The sequence below is a fragment of the Pseudonaja textilis genome, chromosome 1, assembly GCF_049901715.1.
Source record: "Pseudonaja textilis isolate UNSWEBS1 chromosome 1, rPseTex1.2, whole genome shotgun sequence".
Classification (NCBI taxonomy): domain Eukaryota; kingdom Metazoa; phylum Chordata; class Lepidosauria; order Squamata; family Elapidae; genus Pseudonaja; species Pseudonaja textilis.
In genome coordinates, this window is record NC_141990.1 from 173,827,063 (window position 1) to 173,847,376 (window position 20,314).

Sequence of the window (20,314 nt, forward strand, 5' to 3'; positions counted from 1 at the left end):
CATATTATATACAATATTTCCTGCAATACATATACTGTTTGCTAATTTGTAGTTAAGTCAGTTCAGAATGTTACTAAATAATTTTCAAGATCAAAATGCTTTAATTCCAGGATGCCAATAGGGTTACCTCCTCCCTTAGCAACATGACTATTCCCTGAAGACAATCCACTTCAGATAGTCATATGTTGATTAGAAAATGGGACCTTCTCCTTTGTGACTTTAGACTTTTTTAGATATGCACCTAAATCTTGGAACACTTTGGTTTGTCAAGTCATTTTTGCTTTTGTTGATGATGACTGTCATTTTATGAAAATATTTTCATGGTATGTTTATTTCATCTATTTTACATAATAGTGCAGCTGTAACATACACCATTCCAAATCATTGAATACGCAGTAGACAAATGGGATATTAAGTCCTATTTAACAGCTAGCCCAACATTTTTTTTGGTCTGAAAATATCTGCAGTGTGCAATGAGGGATCTAGGATAGATTGGCCCAATTGATTTTAAATCCTTCCCTCACAATGCCTGGCTGCATCCTATCACTACAGCATCTCCTCTTGAGGAGAGCACTTTTTCTCAGAGAAATCTTACTTGCTTTATCATCATCATCATCTTGGAAGGAGATAAATAGCAACCTCTTCCCTGCTTTGGGGGAAGGCAGAAGATTACCCTAAAGGTTAAATTATTTCAGAATGAGAAACATTTTATACATTTGCATCTTAGTTACATATATCAAGGTTAAACAAGAGACAAGTTGATAGAAGCAGAAAGGAGAAAAAGAAGAAATTGAGTTGAATAACATATTTCTGAATAGGCAAAATGTGTCTGGCCAAAGAATACTTAGAGATCCATGAAAAAACAAAAGTAGCTCAAGTATTTTTTCATTAAAAAAAGAAAAACTAATCCAGATCTATAGTTTCCAGTAGTCTCTAGATTGCTGCATATTTCCTGAATCTCCAAACTAGCTTCTGAATTGGATTCTGCTTATCTTTATCAACTCTAGCCCCAGGAAAATGTTCTCCTTCTGCTGGGAGAGTCAAATACAAAATGAATGTTGTATTTATTGAATATAATTGAAATGTTTAGGAGTTCTTGATTAAGTTTCCATTAATTCCTAAGAGAAAAATATGACTTTGAAAAAGAAATCAAGTGGCCAAGTATAGGAAGAGAGATCTCTGACTAAATAGCACACCTTATTTATTGATTTATTTAATAGATTTCACAACTGCCACAATTGTTCAACTCTTGGCAATGTAAACTAATTATAAGCTTAAGCATAAACATTATATATAATAACAATATTATAAAAAATTAAAAGCAATAGTCAGTTGGAGCAATACTGTGACAAATTGTGAAGCTTATCAAATATGTAGAATTATAAATATCACAAGCTGGATATGAGCCAGCAGTGGACATGGATGCTAAAAGACATGTGCAATTTTAGGCAAAAAATACAATCTGTAATTCACAATGTAATGATCCCCCAAGAATATTACTAAGTTCAGAGATATGGGACACAGGCAAAGAGTTGAGGGTCATAGAAATTAAGAGTTACCTAACCCTCTCAGTTTGTCCTTTTGTTTAAGCTATAAGAAAGTATGACTGAGCAGGTGAGTCTCGATTAGTGCAGTTAATGAATCCCATCAAATGGTTGCATTTTATCAAATTCTCACTATTCAAAGTGATATTTCTCTGAAGAATATGGTAATTTGTTCCAGTATGATGAAAATAGGTAATTAAAATGTTAACTCTAATTTTATAGATGTATATTAATGAAATATTCCAGTAAAAAGATAAAAGCATGTAGGCATTCCAACATTTCATCCTATTTTTGTGTTGCTGTGACCACATTCATATCAGTCAATTGCATTTAATTTTTGTTCTAATGCAATAATGAGTCTCTTCTTAAAATTTGTACTGCTTTTCTGTGACAGAATCTCCCTTTCTGCTAAAGTGTTTGTTTATTACTCAATTTTTCAGACTAAGTTTTTGTATTGTAGGTATGCTGTATATGACTGTAATAGTGACTTGATTTGGATTTGATATTGTTAGTCTTTAGGATAACTAGATCTAATTATTACCTACGAGAGAACGGAGTTCTCCTGAAAGATACTTCAAATAGTGATTTCAAGAGAGTGAATAGAGGATGATGAAGATGAACGCTGATTTAAGGAGTTTCCCAATAAGGGATACTAGAAAGGAGCAGAAGGTCTCTTTTCAACTTTGCCTTGTCTGCTATGCCTGGGCTTTAAAACTCTGGGCAACCACCTGAGGCTAACAAAGAGATACAGAACTCTAACCTTCTGTTGCTAATCTAGTGCTCATCCAGATATGTATAGCAATAGCACTTAGACTTATATACTGCTTCACAGTGATTTACAGCCCTCTCTAAGTGGTTTACAGCATCAGCATATTGCCCTCAACAATCTGGATCCTCATTTTACCCACCACGGAAGGATGGAAGGCTAGTCAACCTTGAGCTGGTCAGGATTGAACTGCTGGCAGTCAGCAGAATTGCAGCCTGCAATATTGTATTCTAATCACTGCATCACCACTGCTCTTAACTAACTCTTATAGATAGAAATGGTACCCTCTAACCATTGCCCTGCAGGTACATTTGAAAGCCCCTCAGACTAAAGATTCCCTTGAAAGGTAAAATAAATGCAGCTGCCATCTATTAAAAACACAGACTTAAGTTTAGGAATTGAATGCTTTCTCTGGGTCCCTAAGAAATAATAGTAAGAAGGGCTTATTTCTCTTGGTGAGGTATAGCTCCAGCACTTTGAATATACAAAATAAATTTAGAAATAACAGCTACAATAGGTATCAATTCAATAGTTGAGATCTAATCTTAGTGTGTATCTACTTCTCCAATCTAAAGTCAGGACATTAAATTGAAGTTACATTGATCTCTGGCTTGGATCATTGCCATTGCAACACAATCACTTCAAGAATATTGGTAATATTGGTAGGAAGTTTTTCATGCCAGAATAATTTATGACCATGGAGGTCTGAGTCTTCCAGGAAGCCTGTTGTCCTTTTTAGCTTCATAATAGTTATTTCGGTTCTCAGAGACATCTGTGTGATTCCTTTGAACTTTTTTTTTTTTTTTAACTCGGGACAGTTTATGTGGGATCATGTATAACTTTTAGGGACAAATTTAGAATTACTATATGGTCTAATTGGATTTCATTTGGTATTTTTCTGCTGCATTTTATAACTGAATATATTGATGAAATATATATTCTTTAACTTTTGGCCACTACACAAATAGATTTTATGCTACTTTTGGTTAGAGTTCCTACATTAAAGGAATACTAAACAATGTACTATTGTTAGTGTAATACGTTTTTCTTTAATCTGAAAATAAACCCAATTCAAAGATAGCCGTTATCCTTTAAGTAAAAATGGTGTTCTAAAAGAAGAGAGATGTAGTAATGTCTTATTTAAATTAAGTATCTGGGAATAATCCCTAAACAAATTATTTTCAGTTATTTCAGTTGCCAGTTTTCAGCAGTCGATTTAAAGGATAAGGAAACATAATTTTGTTGAAACCACCTTTGCTGCTAATATTTGCTGATTATTTTGAACTTTTGTGTGTATGCTTTTGAGTCAGTCTTGATTCTTAGCTGTTTTTGGGACAAGTCACTGCAATTTTCTTGCTCTCCCAGTTTCTACTAAGTTGCCTTTAACTCCTACATCAAACTATTTCTCTGTCTTTCTTTTTAAATTATATCTCTCAGCTAATCACTGAAAGGAGGCAAGAAAAGAAAGATGAAGGAGGAAGGAATAACGCAGTCAACATATTATGTCACAATACAGATTGAAAATTGCATAGAGGCAGGAAATAGAATTAACTGGATATAGATTTGCCCTAGCTTTTTAGGTAGCTAAGAATGATGTGAAATATAAACCCATGGAAATGCTGAGGAAGGTAGGAGGTATAATTACTTTGTGGTGTCCAGTTGCAGCATTTTAGTGAATTGGTGTAAAGCATGGCATATATATTGTCTACCAGCATATTTTAAAATGTAATATTAAGACAGGTATAACTTTTCATGGAGTGAAGCTATTTAGTTCGAAGGAGGAAAAGAATTGTCCTCCAAAATGCCAAAATTTGCTTATCCAGTGTGTGCCCAGCCTTAAGAAAAACATAAATCAGCAGAATAAGTTTTATTGTTTCTGAAGTAAATTTGTGAAATAATGTAACTTACACTTTAATAGCAATTCTTAATTTTCTCCTTGAAAACCTTGAATACATGAGATCCCCTATGCCTGCTAAGAAGTGATGTTCCTCTTTATTCTGCTGGTGAGTCCCCAGATTTTCTGTGAAGAAATTTCTTTGGCTGCATAGGACATCAGAGGAAAAATAACAATAATACCCCCATTAGGCAGGCTAAATAATTAAGGCTTGATATATGCTACAATTAGACATTTCTTAGTTCAGATAGTAAACAAAAATGATAGCAGCACAGTGCGTTATCTTTTAATAATATGATTAAAAATAAGATTATTTCCAGAGTGCTTCCAGCAGAGAGCTTATAGCATTACCAATACAAATGCATTATATAATTAGCTTTGATTTTTTTTGTCAATAGAGTTTAAAAAAAAAGATGGAAGAAGCAATAGGAAAAGACATAAGGGTCACAAAAGGGGGTGGGTGGGAGTATTGATCCATATAGCTTTTTCTGGATGATGCAGGATCAATGCATACTTCAAGATACCCAAAATCAATGTTGAAATGCCAACATTTTAATGCTATGATCTTATTCCCTTTCAATAGTTTTCTGGAAGCCCAGGAGAGTGGGTGCTCCCTGTATCTTTGGGAGGATGTGTTCCAGAGGTGGGAGCCATGACAGAGAATCCACACTTCTCAAATCCCACCAGAGGGCAACATTCAATAGAAGGGACCTGGGGCATGCCCAAATCAGAAACAAGATCGGATTTTATCAAAATTATTAAAAATAAATCCTGGTTGCTGGGCATCTATATTAGCCAGGTGTGTTTTATTGGACTGAGTGTTCAAAGGCACTTGATTTGAGTTTTGATGGCAATCTGTAGCATGTTGGCTGGGGAATTCTGGGAGTTGAAGTCCACACATCTTAGAGTTGCTTAGTTGAGAAACACTGCTCTAGACTGTTCTTTTCTTGATATATTAAGAACTTATAGAATACTAGGCCAAGTCTGACAAACATATTATGATATAAAATAAAATTTATACAGTAATAAAATGTAGGCATAGGAGAAGCACAAGATGATGTGCACATTGTGTGCACACATTGAGTTTGGCAGACCTCTGCAGTTAGTTATACATTGTGTTATGAATGCTATCTGCCAAAGTATTCCTGAACATCTTACGAGCTGGTACTTTTCTTAAGGAGCAAAGCTCAAGTCTTTGCAAGTTGAGAACTATTTACAGCATTAATTAAGCCTATTTCTGTGCCACCACACAATCAAAAAGATTCTTTGCTTAACATAGGAAGTGAACTAATTAAAACATTCACAACAACAGAGATAAAAACAACTATACAAAAGTGAAACCATACAAAATAAAAATAAGTGAGGATAAGATAAAAATGGCAACATTAAATCAGGGGAAGAATGTCTGGGACAGCTAAAAGTTTCTGAATCATTAACAAAAGAGGCAGCCTGAACTTTAGAGAGAAGAGAGGCTGCTCCAAAACATTGGCACTGCTACAGAGAACAGCACCTCCTTGTCTTAGCCCTATCCCACTAACAAACTGGCATGATATTCTTCCGACTAAAATCGGAATTCCGATTTTTTTCTTTTCCGAACAGTGATTCCTACTTTTTTCCGTTTTTGCCATAAACTCTCGATCTGATCAGTACTACAAAAACTAGCCGGGTTACGGAGACGAGCTCAGGACTACGGTCCAACTCGTCACGTCTATGCAAGAGATACTTCTAGCAGAACACAGCATAGGGTCGGGCCATGCAAAGCTCCAGAGCTAATGGCTGGTGCATTGCAGCGGCGTTTTTGTGCCTGGATCCCTTTCCTCGCCATGCATGCAGCCCGTGGGGATCATTAGGATTACATACCTTCCCTGCTGAAGGCGAGGGCACAGCTGTTCAGCGGCCGGCTCCTTTTGCATCTGGCTTCTTCGCTCACTGTCCCACAAAATGGCCCGGACTGCGGGAGCTACACGCTTCCCTTTTCCTTTCTTGCAGCTTGAACCACCTGGAGGAAAGGCGCCAAGACGCCTCAGGAGCCGCCTGCGAGGGAGTCTCTACGCACTGGCTGTGACAGGGCTCAAGCGAGCTTCTCTCCCGCTCTTTGCGGCGGCTCCGAAGGCTTTGCGCCCCTCCCTTCCCGTGCGGTCCTCCTGACCTTGTGACTCACTAGAGCGCGAGTGGGTTTGCGTGCTTGTGTGTGTGTGGTGCGTGCCGGGTGCGGGGACACTGGCAAAGGATGACGCATCTTTCCGTTCGTCGGGGCCAACTACAACAGGCGGAGAAGCCACTCTTCCCCCTTCGTCGCCGAAAGCAACAGAGGCACCAATGCTCGCTTCCCGTTCCTGCCAATTTCCATCTTCTCTTCCCACGCACGCAGCCGGCTTCAGGTGATTTCCTCCACCCCCTGGCCCCGAAGGAAGCATCATTGGAGGCAGCGCGGGAACGAAAATGCTCGGCTGAGTGGAAGAAGAAAAGCTTATACTTTCACAGGAGTTACAGAGCGCAGAGACAAAGGCTCGGGAGGAAAAGAGCTTCGTTCAGCTATTGTTATCCAACCCTCCATTGTCCTGAAGGAGGCGGCTGGCGACAAACTACACAGATTACTAAGCAACTGGAAGAAATGCTACTTCGCTCAAGTGACAGATTTCTTAAGGCAGAGGGAAGGCGGTTTCTCTTTAGGAAGTTGGATTTCACTGCTCTTGTGTGGCTGTGTGGGATATCTGTAGCGAAGATTCGGCCAACAAGACTTAACATTGATATTACTTCCTCTTCTGTGACTTTAAAGGTCAAATAATAGTTGCAGCCTCCAACCCACCATCATAAAAGATAAGGCATATTGCACTGCCTGAGCTTCCCACTTTAACATGTGTGGCACCTAAGTTTGTGGCACTTTAAAAAACCAGCAAAATGTTATGGCACCTTTCATAGAAGAATGCTTCATTAAAATGATGGTTGCACATATTTCTGCAACATGGTCCCCTCCAGCTGTTTTGGATTTAAAAGCAAAGAGGGCCAATCTGGAACTGAAGAGGAAGACAACTGTAGCCAAAAGACAGGCCAGACTCAAAGTTATGCTATCAGCTCAACTAGCTAGAAAGAAGCAATGCTGATCAAAGGAAAGGGAACAAAGAGAAAGTCCAATTAGAGGTGAAGCATTGTGGCTGTTTTTCTGTCTGTTAAGCAGGGTTTGTTTGTTGTTTTTGTTTTTTGTTTTATTTTTTAAATGTGAAATCCTTTGCCCGAGAGCATTCTCATGGTGCTTTTTATTATTTTTTGTCAAACAATAAAACTATCATGCAGATTCACCTTGAAAAATCACTTTTGATTACTTTACTCTGCTAAAGCTTCAAGGGGGCGTTGCCAGTTTAATTCCCACCGGGGCGCTGCGCGGACCACGGCGGGTGCTTAGGCAACCCCTGCACCCGTGGCTACTTTTCAGTTTTTTTTTTCAGAGGGGAATATCATGCCTGAACAAACCTCCCCCAAAGTTTGGGATTTGTGGCAGTTACTCCCTGGTAGATTTAATTGGTCAAAATGATGTTTTTTTTGCCAACTAGTACACAGGGAAATTTTGCTCACCAGTGGGTTGGGGAAGCAGAAGATTCAAGCTCTTTGCTTTCTGCTTTAAAATATTTCCAGTGAAATTACTTTGATGGAACATTTGAGCATTTTAGGGACCTTAATGATCACCAGATGTTTCTAATATTACAGATTCATTTCTTTTCTACTGTAGCCAAAATGGATATCTTTGAAACATAAAATGTGTGGGACTCATGATGTCTTTTGCCTTGACAGAATTTTACTTCAATTAGGCAGTGTCAGTGAGAAACCATGTATAGGCCCAGGTCTTGCTAAAATAGATACATTCTATTTGCTAATCTGTTTATGTCTGCACACTAAAACTGTTGAGAAATTTGGCAGCCAGCAAAATCAGAATTACATTAATTCTCTAATATCAAAGCAGTGTGCAATAAATACAGAAGATTGATGGTTCATTTGTTGCTTTCTCTGACTAATGCAGTTATTGTTTATGTTTTTTTAAAAAAATCCTGTTTATTAATTCTCCCGAAATCTTCCATGGAAAACAGTAAAGGAAGGAAGTTAAGGGAGGCTGGAGACTTTGTATCCTGTGTCCTTCAAATGGGAGTGGCTACAAATAAACTAATCTGAAGGACAAACTACTTCATCTATGTTTTAGAGCACCAAAAGCAGTTAGCTCTGTGGTTACAGTTGCTAACAAAAGCAACAGCAGTTCTTTAATATTGCAAAAAAGTCTTTAAGAACTCCAAATCTAACAGCCAAAGAAAGATGACAAATGCAGAAGTACTTCTCCAGTGAACTCATCATGATGCCAGTGATGGTTCAGCACAGTACTGAATTTCCTTTTTCAAGAAGTCAGCTGTATTTAAGATGGAGAAAAGAATTGTCATATGGATAACAGAAATCATAAAGAAGAGACTTCCTTGCTAGGTCATTTCCAAATAATTAACCTGACATTAATTGAATAAAGGTGTTGGCGCATGATATCTCCAACACAGGATAACTCAGGTAAGGCAGAAAAAGAACAGTGAAGAATGCTGTTAAAAGAAACTAAACAGCATAGTTTTAGGCATGCCTATTCAGAAGTCTTTTTTAGTTTCTGGAACTTATTTACACATAAAATAGGGATATGAAGATTTGAAAGGAAAAAAAGTGTTCTGAATATGTATTTATAGTCTTTTCTTATAACTACCCAATAACTGTGGAAGACAACTATTCAGAAAACAAAATTCAGCTGCTTTAAGGCATTGTAGATAGTGCTATGTGTATATCCCCAAGTATTCTGTACTCACCCTTTGATCTTAAGAGTTATGAAACTATTCAGTTAAAATGGATTTTCCTTAGAAAGCATAAGAGAAATGGATTTATTTTTTAAGAGTAGAGGAATTTTTTAAATGAAAGGCTGATGTGATATCATAATAGCTGGATTTCCAATAAGAACCTGATAATTCAATAATGCCAATAATTTTTAATGATTACAACCACATTTGTAACATCAACATTTTAGCAACATGTTTAGCAGTAGTTACCACAGATTTGTTTTTCACATTACTATTGCATTATTAATATTGTAGTGGTATCTATAACATGTACGCTACAAGAAATGCTGAACTGTAATACATTGATTTTGACAATCATTTAAAGAGAACATATAGTACTACTTGTGTTCTGCTGTTTCCTTAAAATTCTTTTTTTGTGAACTGAAAAAAAGATGAAAAAAAATCTACAAAAAATACAGGATAGCAGCTACTGGATGATGGAGTCCTGGGACTCTCCCAATAGAAAGTAATAAATATCTCATAGTGAAAATAGGAATCAGAACTATAGAATTTCACAGTTCCATTCCAAGACCAATTATATTTATTTGTAATTATTATTTTTTATTTGTTTGCCTTGATGCTGCTTTAACAAGTTCAGATATATATTTAATAAGGTTAGGCTATATTTCTGTAGCTCTTTCTTTGGTTCTGTGATTCTTACTTCTTCCTTATTTCTGAATATGGGATGATGTTATGAAAGTATTTATTTTGAATTTTCACTTAAATATGTTAGAATGGGTCCAAATGTAAAAACAATGAAGTTTCACTTAATGAAATTATGGTTCAATTAATATGGTAGGGTGATGATAACATTTGCCTTGAAGAAGAAGTAAAAATCTGTATGGAGAATACTTTTCAAGAAGAGTGGAACACTTTTCTCTTAGGAATTGATTAATTATGCATTCATTCATCTTACAACCATAATATAGCGGTTGTATAACTAAAAAGCACAGGGAACTGTTATACAAGAGGTGTTGTTTCCTTTTCCTGTCTCTTGGTGCTTATGTGTGTTAAAGTTTAAAAAGTCTTGTCCCTAATTATTTTTTTTCTATAGCAAATTAAATGAAGTTCTCTCCCCCAGATTCATTTGATTCCATTGGGAACAGAAATAGTCCTTTGCTGTCCATCTTATTCACAGCATTAGTCTTAATAGCAATGGAGGTAATGATTGAAAAAAGGAAATCAATTTAATTAGTGTTTAATCCTACTTGGATTACATGATTTGCAAAAGGCTATTTATGTTGGAGCCAAAATGTTATAAGGAAGTTTTTAACCACTGTGAAAAATAATAGTCTATAAAATGAATGAATGCAAATTAATAAATTCCTAAGAGAAAAATGTTCCACTCTTCTTGAAAAGTATTCTCCACATAGATTCTTACTTCTTCTTCAAGGCAAATGCTATCATCACCCTAATTCTTGGAGGATGCTTGGATGAATTGGCCTACCCAATTATAATTGCATATTGAACATGTTTTTTTCAATTTATTGGATGATTTCACAGATGCCACAAAACTATTGACTATAATTCAGAGATTACACATTCTGCAGTTATAATCTCACATTTCAAATATCTTTTAGTCGATAGACAAACCATTCTTAACCATAAGAAAAACTCATCAAATAGATCTCTTATGATAAGACATTGAAAACATGATTAATGCATACCAATAAAAGAAAACAAATATAGTCAATCCAGTTTAAAAGACAAATATTTCCTTCAGCAAGATAATCTTTTACAATGAAGACAACAAAGAATGGATTAATCTAACCCAGTAGGCAACAGTTTCACACGAGATTTTTCCTTTTTGCATTCTATTTTTAATTATTACAGATTTGTTATAGATTTGTTTCTTTTTCATTTTTAGTAGTCATTGGAAATGTGAATTTCTTTCCCATGAATTGTAAGCCACTCAGAGTCATTGACTGAGATGGGCAGCCACAGAAATTGAACAAACAAATAAATCAAATTAAGCCTGCTAGATTAATAAATTCTGTGGTTGCTTGCGATGCACCCAGAAGTCTTAGCTGCCCCAGCCAGCTCCAGAAAGTGCAAACAAGCATTCATTTACCCAGCTGTCTTCTCTCCCCAAGTCCACATGGCTCCCCAGCACCAGTTAGCAAGCATTCATTTGCTGCTCAGTCCAGCCCAGCAACCAGCCCAGCAAACATTCATTTGCACAGCTGCCTTCTCTTCCAGTTCCCCCATACAGACCTTTCGTCTTTTGCTGCCTCCTTTTTGGACCCAGCTACTCCAGCAAGTTTCATACTTTTCTAATTTTATTCCTTCTTTCTGAAGACAGTGCTATCTTCGCAAAGCCGTGCTGTCTTTGGAACAAGAGGTTCCATTTTTGCATAGATAGCACAGCCTTCAAAAAGCTGCACTGTCTTCAGAAAGAAAGAAAAAAGTAGGAAATGTTTGCTAGAGAAACTGGATCCAAAAAGGAGACATCAAAAGTGATGAGGTGCTTCTGCTTTGGCCATGGCAGCTGGGTGTAACTAGCAAAAGGTTGGTGCAGGGAACTGGGAGAGAAGAACCACATGTTCTGTGGTTTCTACTTCTCTGGAATCACAAGGGCAGAGCCTTTCAGCTGATGGAATGTTTTTAATATTTACTATCCAATACTGCATAGCATCATAAATCTTACTTATCTAAAAACACGTTACATGCCTGCAATAAGTACACATTTTAAAATTCAGTAAACATTAATACAACACCTTCAGAACTCAAATGGAACATTTGGTTTTTAAAATAAATACCATATAAAAGAGTGTCCATTTTTATACTCAACAACCAAAAGGTACCATAAGCAGTCTGTGTTACTTTCTCCATTCTCTGACTTCCTGAATGTCAATCTGCGACAATAATAGAAAAATTTAAAAGGCTCACCTCATTCACTTTCTGGAACTCAATCCACTATCAGGCATTTTGGCAGATGATGGTAACATTATTCCTGCTCTGATAAAGTACATGTATTGAAATCCCCTTTATACAGTTCATAAAAATAGTATGACAGATATAATGAAGATCTGGGACAGATAGATATGGTTTCCAAGCATACTCGGTAAACAATCTCTTCCCTGAGTCTTCCTTAGGGAAAAACAGTAGAAAATAATTTTTCCCAAACTATTCAACGATTGGAAGAATTCAATGGTTTAATCAACATATTTATATTAAGATTTAGAAAAGATTGTGGACCAGCAGGAAGCTTCCATCTTGAAAGGCACATATAGTCATGAGCTAATGACCAGCATGCATTTTGTTATTGTTGATGCCTTTTTTTGGAGCTTCAACTGAGAAAACTGCTGCTGTTGCTGGATCTTGTGTATGCCAGGGGAGAGGATTTACCATCTAATACTGAAGTGCAATTATGCCTTTAGTGAAACATTTCACAAGCTGCTGCTTTGTCATATCTAAGAAGGAGGCTTTACTACCCTGCCTTTTGTCATTTAAGGGTCTTCTTGGCTCTTATTGAGGAGCAGGTGGCAGCTGTGGCCAGAAGGCCTTTGCGCAATTTCAAAGGGTTTGCTAATTGTGCCTGTTCATAAATCAGAAAGCTCTACTTGTTATCACTAATGCCTTATTCACCTCCCAGCTGGATTACAGCAATGTGTGCCTTATGTGGTGACCTTAAAGACCACTCAGAAGCAATAATTGGTCTAGAAAACTGTGTCATGGGTAGTTATGGACATACTGTGGCATTCCCATGAAACATCACTGCTTTGTGAGCCTACTATCTCCCAATAAGCTACAATGTGCAATTCAGGGTGCTGATGATCATTTATAAAGCCTTACATGACACAAGACTGGGTTATTTGCAGGATTGCCTATCTCCAATTATATAGTCCCTGCTACAGGCTTTGTTGTGTCATTATCATTTAGTTAGATTTACCTAAGAAGTCTAACTTGGAAAAGGTAGCATATATCCTCTGGAGTGACCCTCACCAAGATTTTATTGGTCCCAAAATTTGTTGGCTTTCAGAAAGCATTAAAACCCTTTTTCATTTGAATTTGAATGTTAGATGGGCCTTTCTTGGGGATGGATAATGTTGTTGCTGACCAGAATGTATTTTGCTTTTTATTTTATTTTAGTTTCATTGATGTTTGTTTTAAAGTTTTGTTAGTCACTCAGAGTCTCCATGGCAAGTGGTAAAAATATAAATATTTTCTTCCTCTGTCCAAAAACCAAAGGAATTCTACTTGGTACATTATTCATTTTGAGCATTGTCAAAGAGAAATCCTTTGTGCAATGTTTTTTTTCCAGGGAAAAACATGATAATTTCATTTGCCCAAATGACTGGGAATGAACCGACTTGCTCTCAGAGGAATGAGATTAATTAAATCTTAGTTGTCATCTTACTTGTTGTTACAGAGAGAGAGAGGCACTCAGTATCATCCTTGAAATGCAGAAAATTATAGTTATTTATTTATTCATTTATCTTGATATTGATTTTACTAGTTTAATTCTTTAGGGAAGTTTCCATGGGAGATGTTCATTCATTCACTGCAATCTGTGGCCAAAATAAAACAAGTTTCAGGCTTTCAATTGTTGTAACATGGATTAAATTCCCTAGCACTAAGATATAGATGTCATATTATATAATATAATAGATTTTCCCCCCTTTCAGATGAGAACTCGCCAGCAAATTTCTGGGATTCCAAAAACCGTGGTGTGACTGGAACACAGAAAGGGCAGATCATATGGCGAATTGAACCTGGTCCCTATTTCATGGAACGTAAGTCCTCTGATAATATATAATATATAATATAATATATATATGTGTGTGTGTGTGTGTGTGTGAATAACATTTCTAGAGGAATGCTTAGCATCTTTGCAATACGTTGCAATAGTATTCCCTAGAATTTATATCCTCTCAAAATCTTATCAGGTAAGAGAAAATGGAAATAGAAATCTGTTGATTGAGAAATATTGGTAGGTAAGCAGTGAATTGCTACATATGCATATTACATTAATCAGTTTTTAGGCAGATAGTATTATTCAAACTGCAGAAAAAGGGAAAGAAGTAGTAAGCAAAAGGAACTGGATCAAGCAGATAAGAAAACTGAGAAAGGAATCAAAGTAAGTCTAGTTTATGTCTTGTACTTCAATTCTATAAACCTAGATATTCTTGCTAACTATCCTTCCTCCTGACAACTCCAATATGTTAACTTTTTTCTTTAAATTTCTTGTTTTAGGTTTCAGCTGAAATGTGAAAGTAGCAAGAAATCTGTTACAGTTCTTGTTACTATCCTAGAGCTCGAACAAGTGTGAACTGTCACAGCAAATTATTATTACTATATAATGGTGATTTACAATTAGATTAACCTAAGATGGGTGGAAACTTATTAACTCATGTCCTTATTAATCAATAACCTAATAATTATTAAGCTAGCATTAAAAATATAAGCTGTTCCAAGCAGCATTATTTTTTGCAAAATTAGAGTGTTCAAGTCTGATAAATTCAATACCTTGGTACTCAACTACTTTGAAATACATCAAATTTAGTACTCAGCACATTTTGATGCAAACATTTTGTTCAGGTACTCGTTGTTTGTTTGGTACTCAACACACAAACTAGAACTTGCCAGTGTCAGCTGTCTTGTGACTCATTGGAGTGATGGGAAAAATTTGTTTAGAACTCATTGTTTTTGGTACTCATCACACCTTGTGGAACCATGTACCGATGACCACTGAAATACCACTCTGTTATCTATTCACAACAATGTGAAATTACAGCTGTCAGTTCTTTAACTGATATTGGCCTTTACGTGCATCAAATACTTCTCTAGGATATCATAATGTATTGGCATATTATATATTATTAAGTGTTGTACCTTATGATTCTTGACTCTTGATGAATGTATCTTTTCTTTTATATATACTGAGAGCATTTGCACCAAGACAAATTCCTTGTGTGTCCAATCACACTTGGCCAATAAAGAATTCTACTCTATACGAGGTCCTTCTGTAATTGACAGAAAATTTTATCAGTGTGCATATTTTCTAAGTGCTGTCCATGATTTTTCTGGTATGGCGCACTCTGTGCTAGGAACCACCAGGACCACCATAGCTAGTTTGTGCCATAGTCTTTCTGCTTCAGTTTTCAGATCTTGATTCTTTGTGATCTCCTCCAATTCTTTATCTCCTACCATCCTCTGGTATTGCCACATCAATTGCCCACATTTTCTTCTTTTCAACTACAGTGAAATCTGAATACTAAGAACGTATTCAGAAATCCCATAATATTTCCACCTGGTCATTCAACTACTTTTTTTCAAATCTGTTTCCACCAATTTTTCATCACTAGTATATAATAATTTTTACAGATGTTCCGATGAATCATTTTGGTGACTTCGTTATGTCATTGTTTATAATCAGTTTGTGTGATTATCTTGGTGGAGGAAGAAGAATCTAAACACAGGAATGTGGTGCTAAGATTAAATAATTCAGGAGAGAACACGAAGGGGAGTTAAGAGGAAGAAGGAATGATACAACTGTCAAATACTATCCTTTGATCATTGTAATAATTCTTTGCCCTCCAACTATCATTGGTTTAAAAGACAGGCTGAATTTGTACTGCAGCATTAATGCTATTAGAGGAGTTGAGAAGTATGGGCCTCCCCGTACTCTATAGAGAAAAGAATAAAATGGGAAATATCCAATTGAAATTCTTGTGGCTTTGGCAGTCAGCAAAGAAGAGCTCTCTTCCCCCATAGAAAAGCTGGAGGAATGTTATTTGTTGCATAATGATAATGTGGCAAATTGCTCTTTTTGGACTACTATTTATTTATGTATTTATTAAATTTAGATGCTATCCCTCTCACTAGCCAAACAGTTCTGATCATCTTACAATAAAAACAAGAATATAAAAACATTAAAATTAATGGTGATTGTGTAAAACGATTGCTTTCCCTATTATATTTTAGCAGGCAGAGTCCATCTTTTCTTCCTAGTCTCCACGGAGGATAAGATGGTATCTTGAAGCTCAGTAATATGACTTGCTTCCCTGTGTGATTAAAAGCTTTGTGCTCTGATTTCTAGAGTACCTGAAATAAATAAGTAAAACATTCAACTTTTATTCTAGATGCATTGTCTATGGTAGAATGAGTAAACTGAAGTCCCAAGGCTACATGTATCCTCTCAAACTGTTTTTAAAGCCATTGGAATTCCCTAAGATAGTCTCCATGGCATGGAAATCAAAAAGTTGGTATTGTAATTAACCGTCCTTTTTAGGATATATCAGTAATTGTTCCCCTGAAATAGGAGAGAAATGGCAGGGAGAGAAATTCTTGATTCTACCTTTTTGCATTGCTCAGCCTACCTCTTTCATATCACTCAATCCACTCTAAGTGGACTAGGCGGCACCTTTCATACCATTTTGACAACATTTTCATAGACATAGGGGTTCAGCATGTACTGGAATTTCAAATGGCTATTGCATTGAATTGTCATAACTTTGACCTGTAGTCTTCCTAAGATGTCCTTTCTGACAGAACAATACTATTTAAATACTTCCATACGCTTCCAAGAAGTCATCTGTTATTCAGATATCTGATCTGAGATAAAGCCCATCAAAAGTCCCGAGCAACAATCAAGACCAGAAAAGAACAGCAAAGGAATAATTCCCTCTGACCTTATGTTAAAAAAAGTTTATTATTTAAAGGAGGATAATACCAGAACTCCAACAAATAAGTTGGTTTTCAGATATGGAACCTATTTATAGACTTTCTCCTGTGTTTTTGGTTTAATAGAAGTAAGTCTAGTTTATGTACCATTCAAGTATAGTCTAATATGAGAAAGTGGGCTAATCACAATATCTCCGTTCATGTGAGGAGAATCCTCTTCTATAGAGCCCAGTAAAGAAATACACATTATAATAGTTGTCAGAGTATTCACACAATCCATTCTTCCTCCTCCATGTTAGCGCTATAAATTATAATTTGGCTTAATTCTTCTATGCTGGTCATCAAAAATGGAAGGGAAATAGCAGGAACTGCACCTTAGGAGTGTATATTATTGATGGAGTAGGGCTTCTAGATGATTATTGAACAATCTTAGTTATAAATAACTGACAGCACATAATTATTTATTTCTTCTTTCACGTTTTATCTTAGTCTGATAACAATTGGGATGACCAAAATGACATATTTTTACATTCAGGTTGGTGTAGTTAACTTTTTCTGTTTAAAAATTTTCAAAACACCATTGGATTCAACTATGGAAGTATACAAAATTGGTTATAAAACTAGACTTTAATTTTGTATTCTTCTGATTAGATGATCTTAAAAGTTGAGGTATAACAACAAGTCATGCCTTGGAAAGGAAAACAAATATTTTATCTTATTGCTGCAATTGGCTGAATTTTGGCTAGATGCTTAAGTACAGTTTTCATTTTCTGCATATCCTTTGTTGTGATTTATTAAAATTGAATTAATAAAAATGGCAAGATTTTGTCTTTCCCCTGAGGAAAATCAGTTGACAGAATTAATTCTTGTAATGAAAGAAATAGTAGTAAAGATTATGGGAACTGGACATGAAGCTGAATGCCTCTGTCTCTGGTACTAAGTCATACATACGTATTTACAGCATCTCATCATTCATATCGCTGTTTCCACAGGGAGAATTTGTATGAGTTGAGTCAAAAGAGAACATTTTGATGCTTGTGTACTGTTGATAAAATTCTTCCTGCCTGCTTGATATTCTACCCTTCTCTGCCTTGTGTTCTCTTTGTACCATTCAAGTATAGTTTGGAACCATAATTGTCCATCCATTATAGCAGTTGGGGTGAAATTTGCAATTCACGTCGGAAGTATGGAAGAAAAAGTGAAGTGCTAAAAGTATATTCTGCACAGATTCTTGATTCTCATTATAATTTTGGGTACTAAAATATATATCTTAAGTAACAAGCGTTACAACAATAATAATACTAATTATATATTCAAATTGCCACACAACTCTCAACAACTCTGAGCAGACATTGCAGCTGATAATTACTTAGTCTTGAACTTAATCTTGGATTAGTGAGCATATCTGGACTTTTGAAAGCATATTATGTTCCTCACACAAAAGATGCCTGTTACAAATGTCCAATTTAGCAGGAAGTGAATGGGTGGGAATATTCTTGCCACTCTGCAGCCCCTCAGGATCCTTATTATCAACCTACCAATTCTCCTTTGTCTTTCTGAGTGGCAATGATCAGATTTAAAAATGGCTGGGCTGCAGCTTCTTGCCATTTTTATTTGTTAGGAATGGCCCTTCTGACTTATGACTGATCGACTTCTGACTTAACTGGCTCAAAACAGATGTTGTTATGGATTATGGGGTCCAGGAAAAATAACAAGTGCAAGTTATTGCAGTTGCTTAAAAAAAACAAACCTGGGGGGAAAATAGATGTGAAAGCAAAGGAGGAAAAAGCTGAAATCCTTTCCTTAATTGGCCTGCTTAATTTTAATTTTGTCATCTGTATAGTTTCCACAGCTTCATAATACGTATGTTGCTGTCAAAGGTTTCAAGGGCATTTCTTTTGGAGAAACAATTATTAGACTAATGATCTCATTATTTAATCAAATTGCTACAATTTAAGTAATATGGTCTCAATGAATTGTGACTTCTGTTGCTATTAAAGCAGCTGTTCCATTGACTCTCTTCATTCACTATGAATTGTGCATGGATTCTTATACTTCTTTCCCTTCATTTTTTTTCTTTTTTATTCAGCTGAAATAAAAATCTGCTTTAAATACTATCATGGTATAAGTGGAGCCCAGCGTGCAACAACTCCATGTATCACTGTGAAAAACCCTGCTGTGATGGTAAGCATATATATATATATAACTTACAGTGGATCAATTTATTTAACAGTAACATTAAACCTGTTAATTTAGGTTGACAAATAGTATTTTCCAATGAATTATCTGATTTAATGAGGATATCAACATAAAGAGGTGATGAGTGATATTTTTTCTCCAAAGGTTACATTTCATTTATTCTTAAACTGTTTGATTTTAATGTATCTTGAATTTAACATTTTGTTTTGTCAGGTAAGGTTGTTTGGGTTTGCTTAATGGCTTCCCAAAATCTGAACATGGTTTATCAGATGCTATCTCTATCGTCCTACAAGACAATTGAATGTTATAATTATGCCTCCTTAACTTTCACTAGGCTGCTTTTTTTAGGCTGAATAAAAGTAAATGTTCCTCTGAATAGAATTTGATTCCAACAGAGAATCTGGAATGAGCCCTGAATACCCTTGTATGCTGCTCCATCTAAGCGCTAACCGGAACTAAATCCCCTTAATTTTGGAGCCAAAACAAAGTTGGTCACCTTAGGCTGAGCAGATCACAAAAATACACATTCTTCTCCTTAATTCCCTCTCCTTGCCTGATTCAGTTTTATTATGAAATAATATTGTGGTAGCTTAACAACTTTGTAGAACCAATTTGATGTAGTGGCTATGACAGCAGGTGAGAAATCGCAAGTCTCTGATTTGTAGTTCTGCTTTGGGCACAGTGCCAGCTGGGTGACCTTGTGCCAGTCACACACACTCAATCCTTGGAAGCAGGAAACATTAAGCCACTTTAAAAAAAAACCACCTTGGTGTGGAAACAGTACACTCAGATAGCTTTTCCCAACCTGCTGTCACCCTGAAGTATTCGCTATATCTGATGTATACCTTGAACATTAGTGATGCTGACCAGGGCTGTATATTTTCTGGTGAAACAAATCTGATTATACTCAGCTTGAAGAAGGCTGTGTTAGCAAAGCTATCTTTAGTATTTATGCATGCACCTGGCCTGAGTAAAAAAAAAAAAAGTGCTCCCACACCTTTGTTTGGCTAAATGTATATTCATTAGAATTAGAATTAGAATTCTTTTTATTAGAATTAGAATTCTTTTATTGGCCAAGTGTGATTGGACACACAAGGAATTCGTTTTAGTGCAAATGCTCTCAGTATACATAAAAGAAAAGCTACATTCATCAAGAATCAAGAATCATAAGGTATAACACTTAATAATAGTCATAGGGTACAATCAACAATCAAATCATACTAGGAAACAGTCAATATAGATCGTAAGGATACAAGCGACAAAGTTACAGTCCTACAATCACAAGTGGGAGGGGTTGGGTGATGAGGAGTGATGACAAGATTAATAGTAATAGTAGTGAAGACTTTGTAAATAGTTGGACAGTGTTGAGGGAATTATTTGCTTAGCAGATTGATGGTGTTCAGAAAAAAATGTTCTTGTGTCTAGTTGTTCT

General features: G+C 36.0%; 1 protein-coding gene across 4 annotated transcripts in view; it reads left to right on the plus strand.

Annotated features, from left to right (window-relative positions):
• HECW2 (HECT, C2 and WW domain containing E3 ubiquitin protein ligase 2) overlaps positions 1-20,314 on the plus strand; it is a 200,542-nt gene that overhangs the window by 87,232 nt on the left and 92,996 nt on the right. For 3 of the 4 annotated variants that reach the window (XM_026696872.2, XM_087919770.1, XM_087919769.1), the window contains exons 3-4: positions 13,686-13,793; positions 18,773-18,867. In XM_026696872.2, coding sequence (XP_026552657.2) covers positions 13,686-13,793; positions 18,773-18,867 — 203 coding nt within the window. Of the gene's footprint in view, positions 1-8,617; positions 8,747-13,685; positions 13,794-18,772; positions 18,868-20,314 lie in introns of those variants that run through there. The other variant, XM_087919771.1, reaches the window with a different exon arrangement.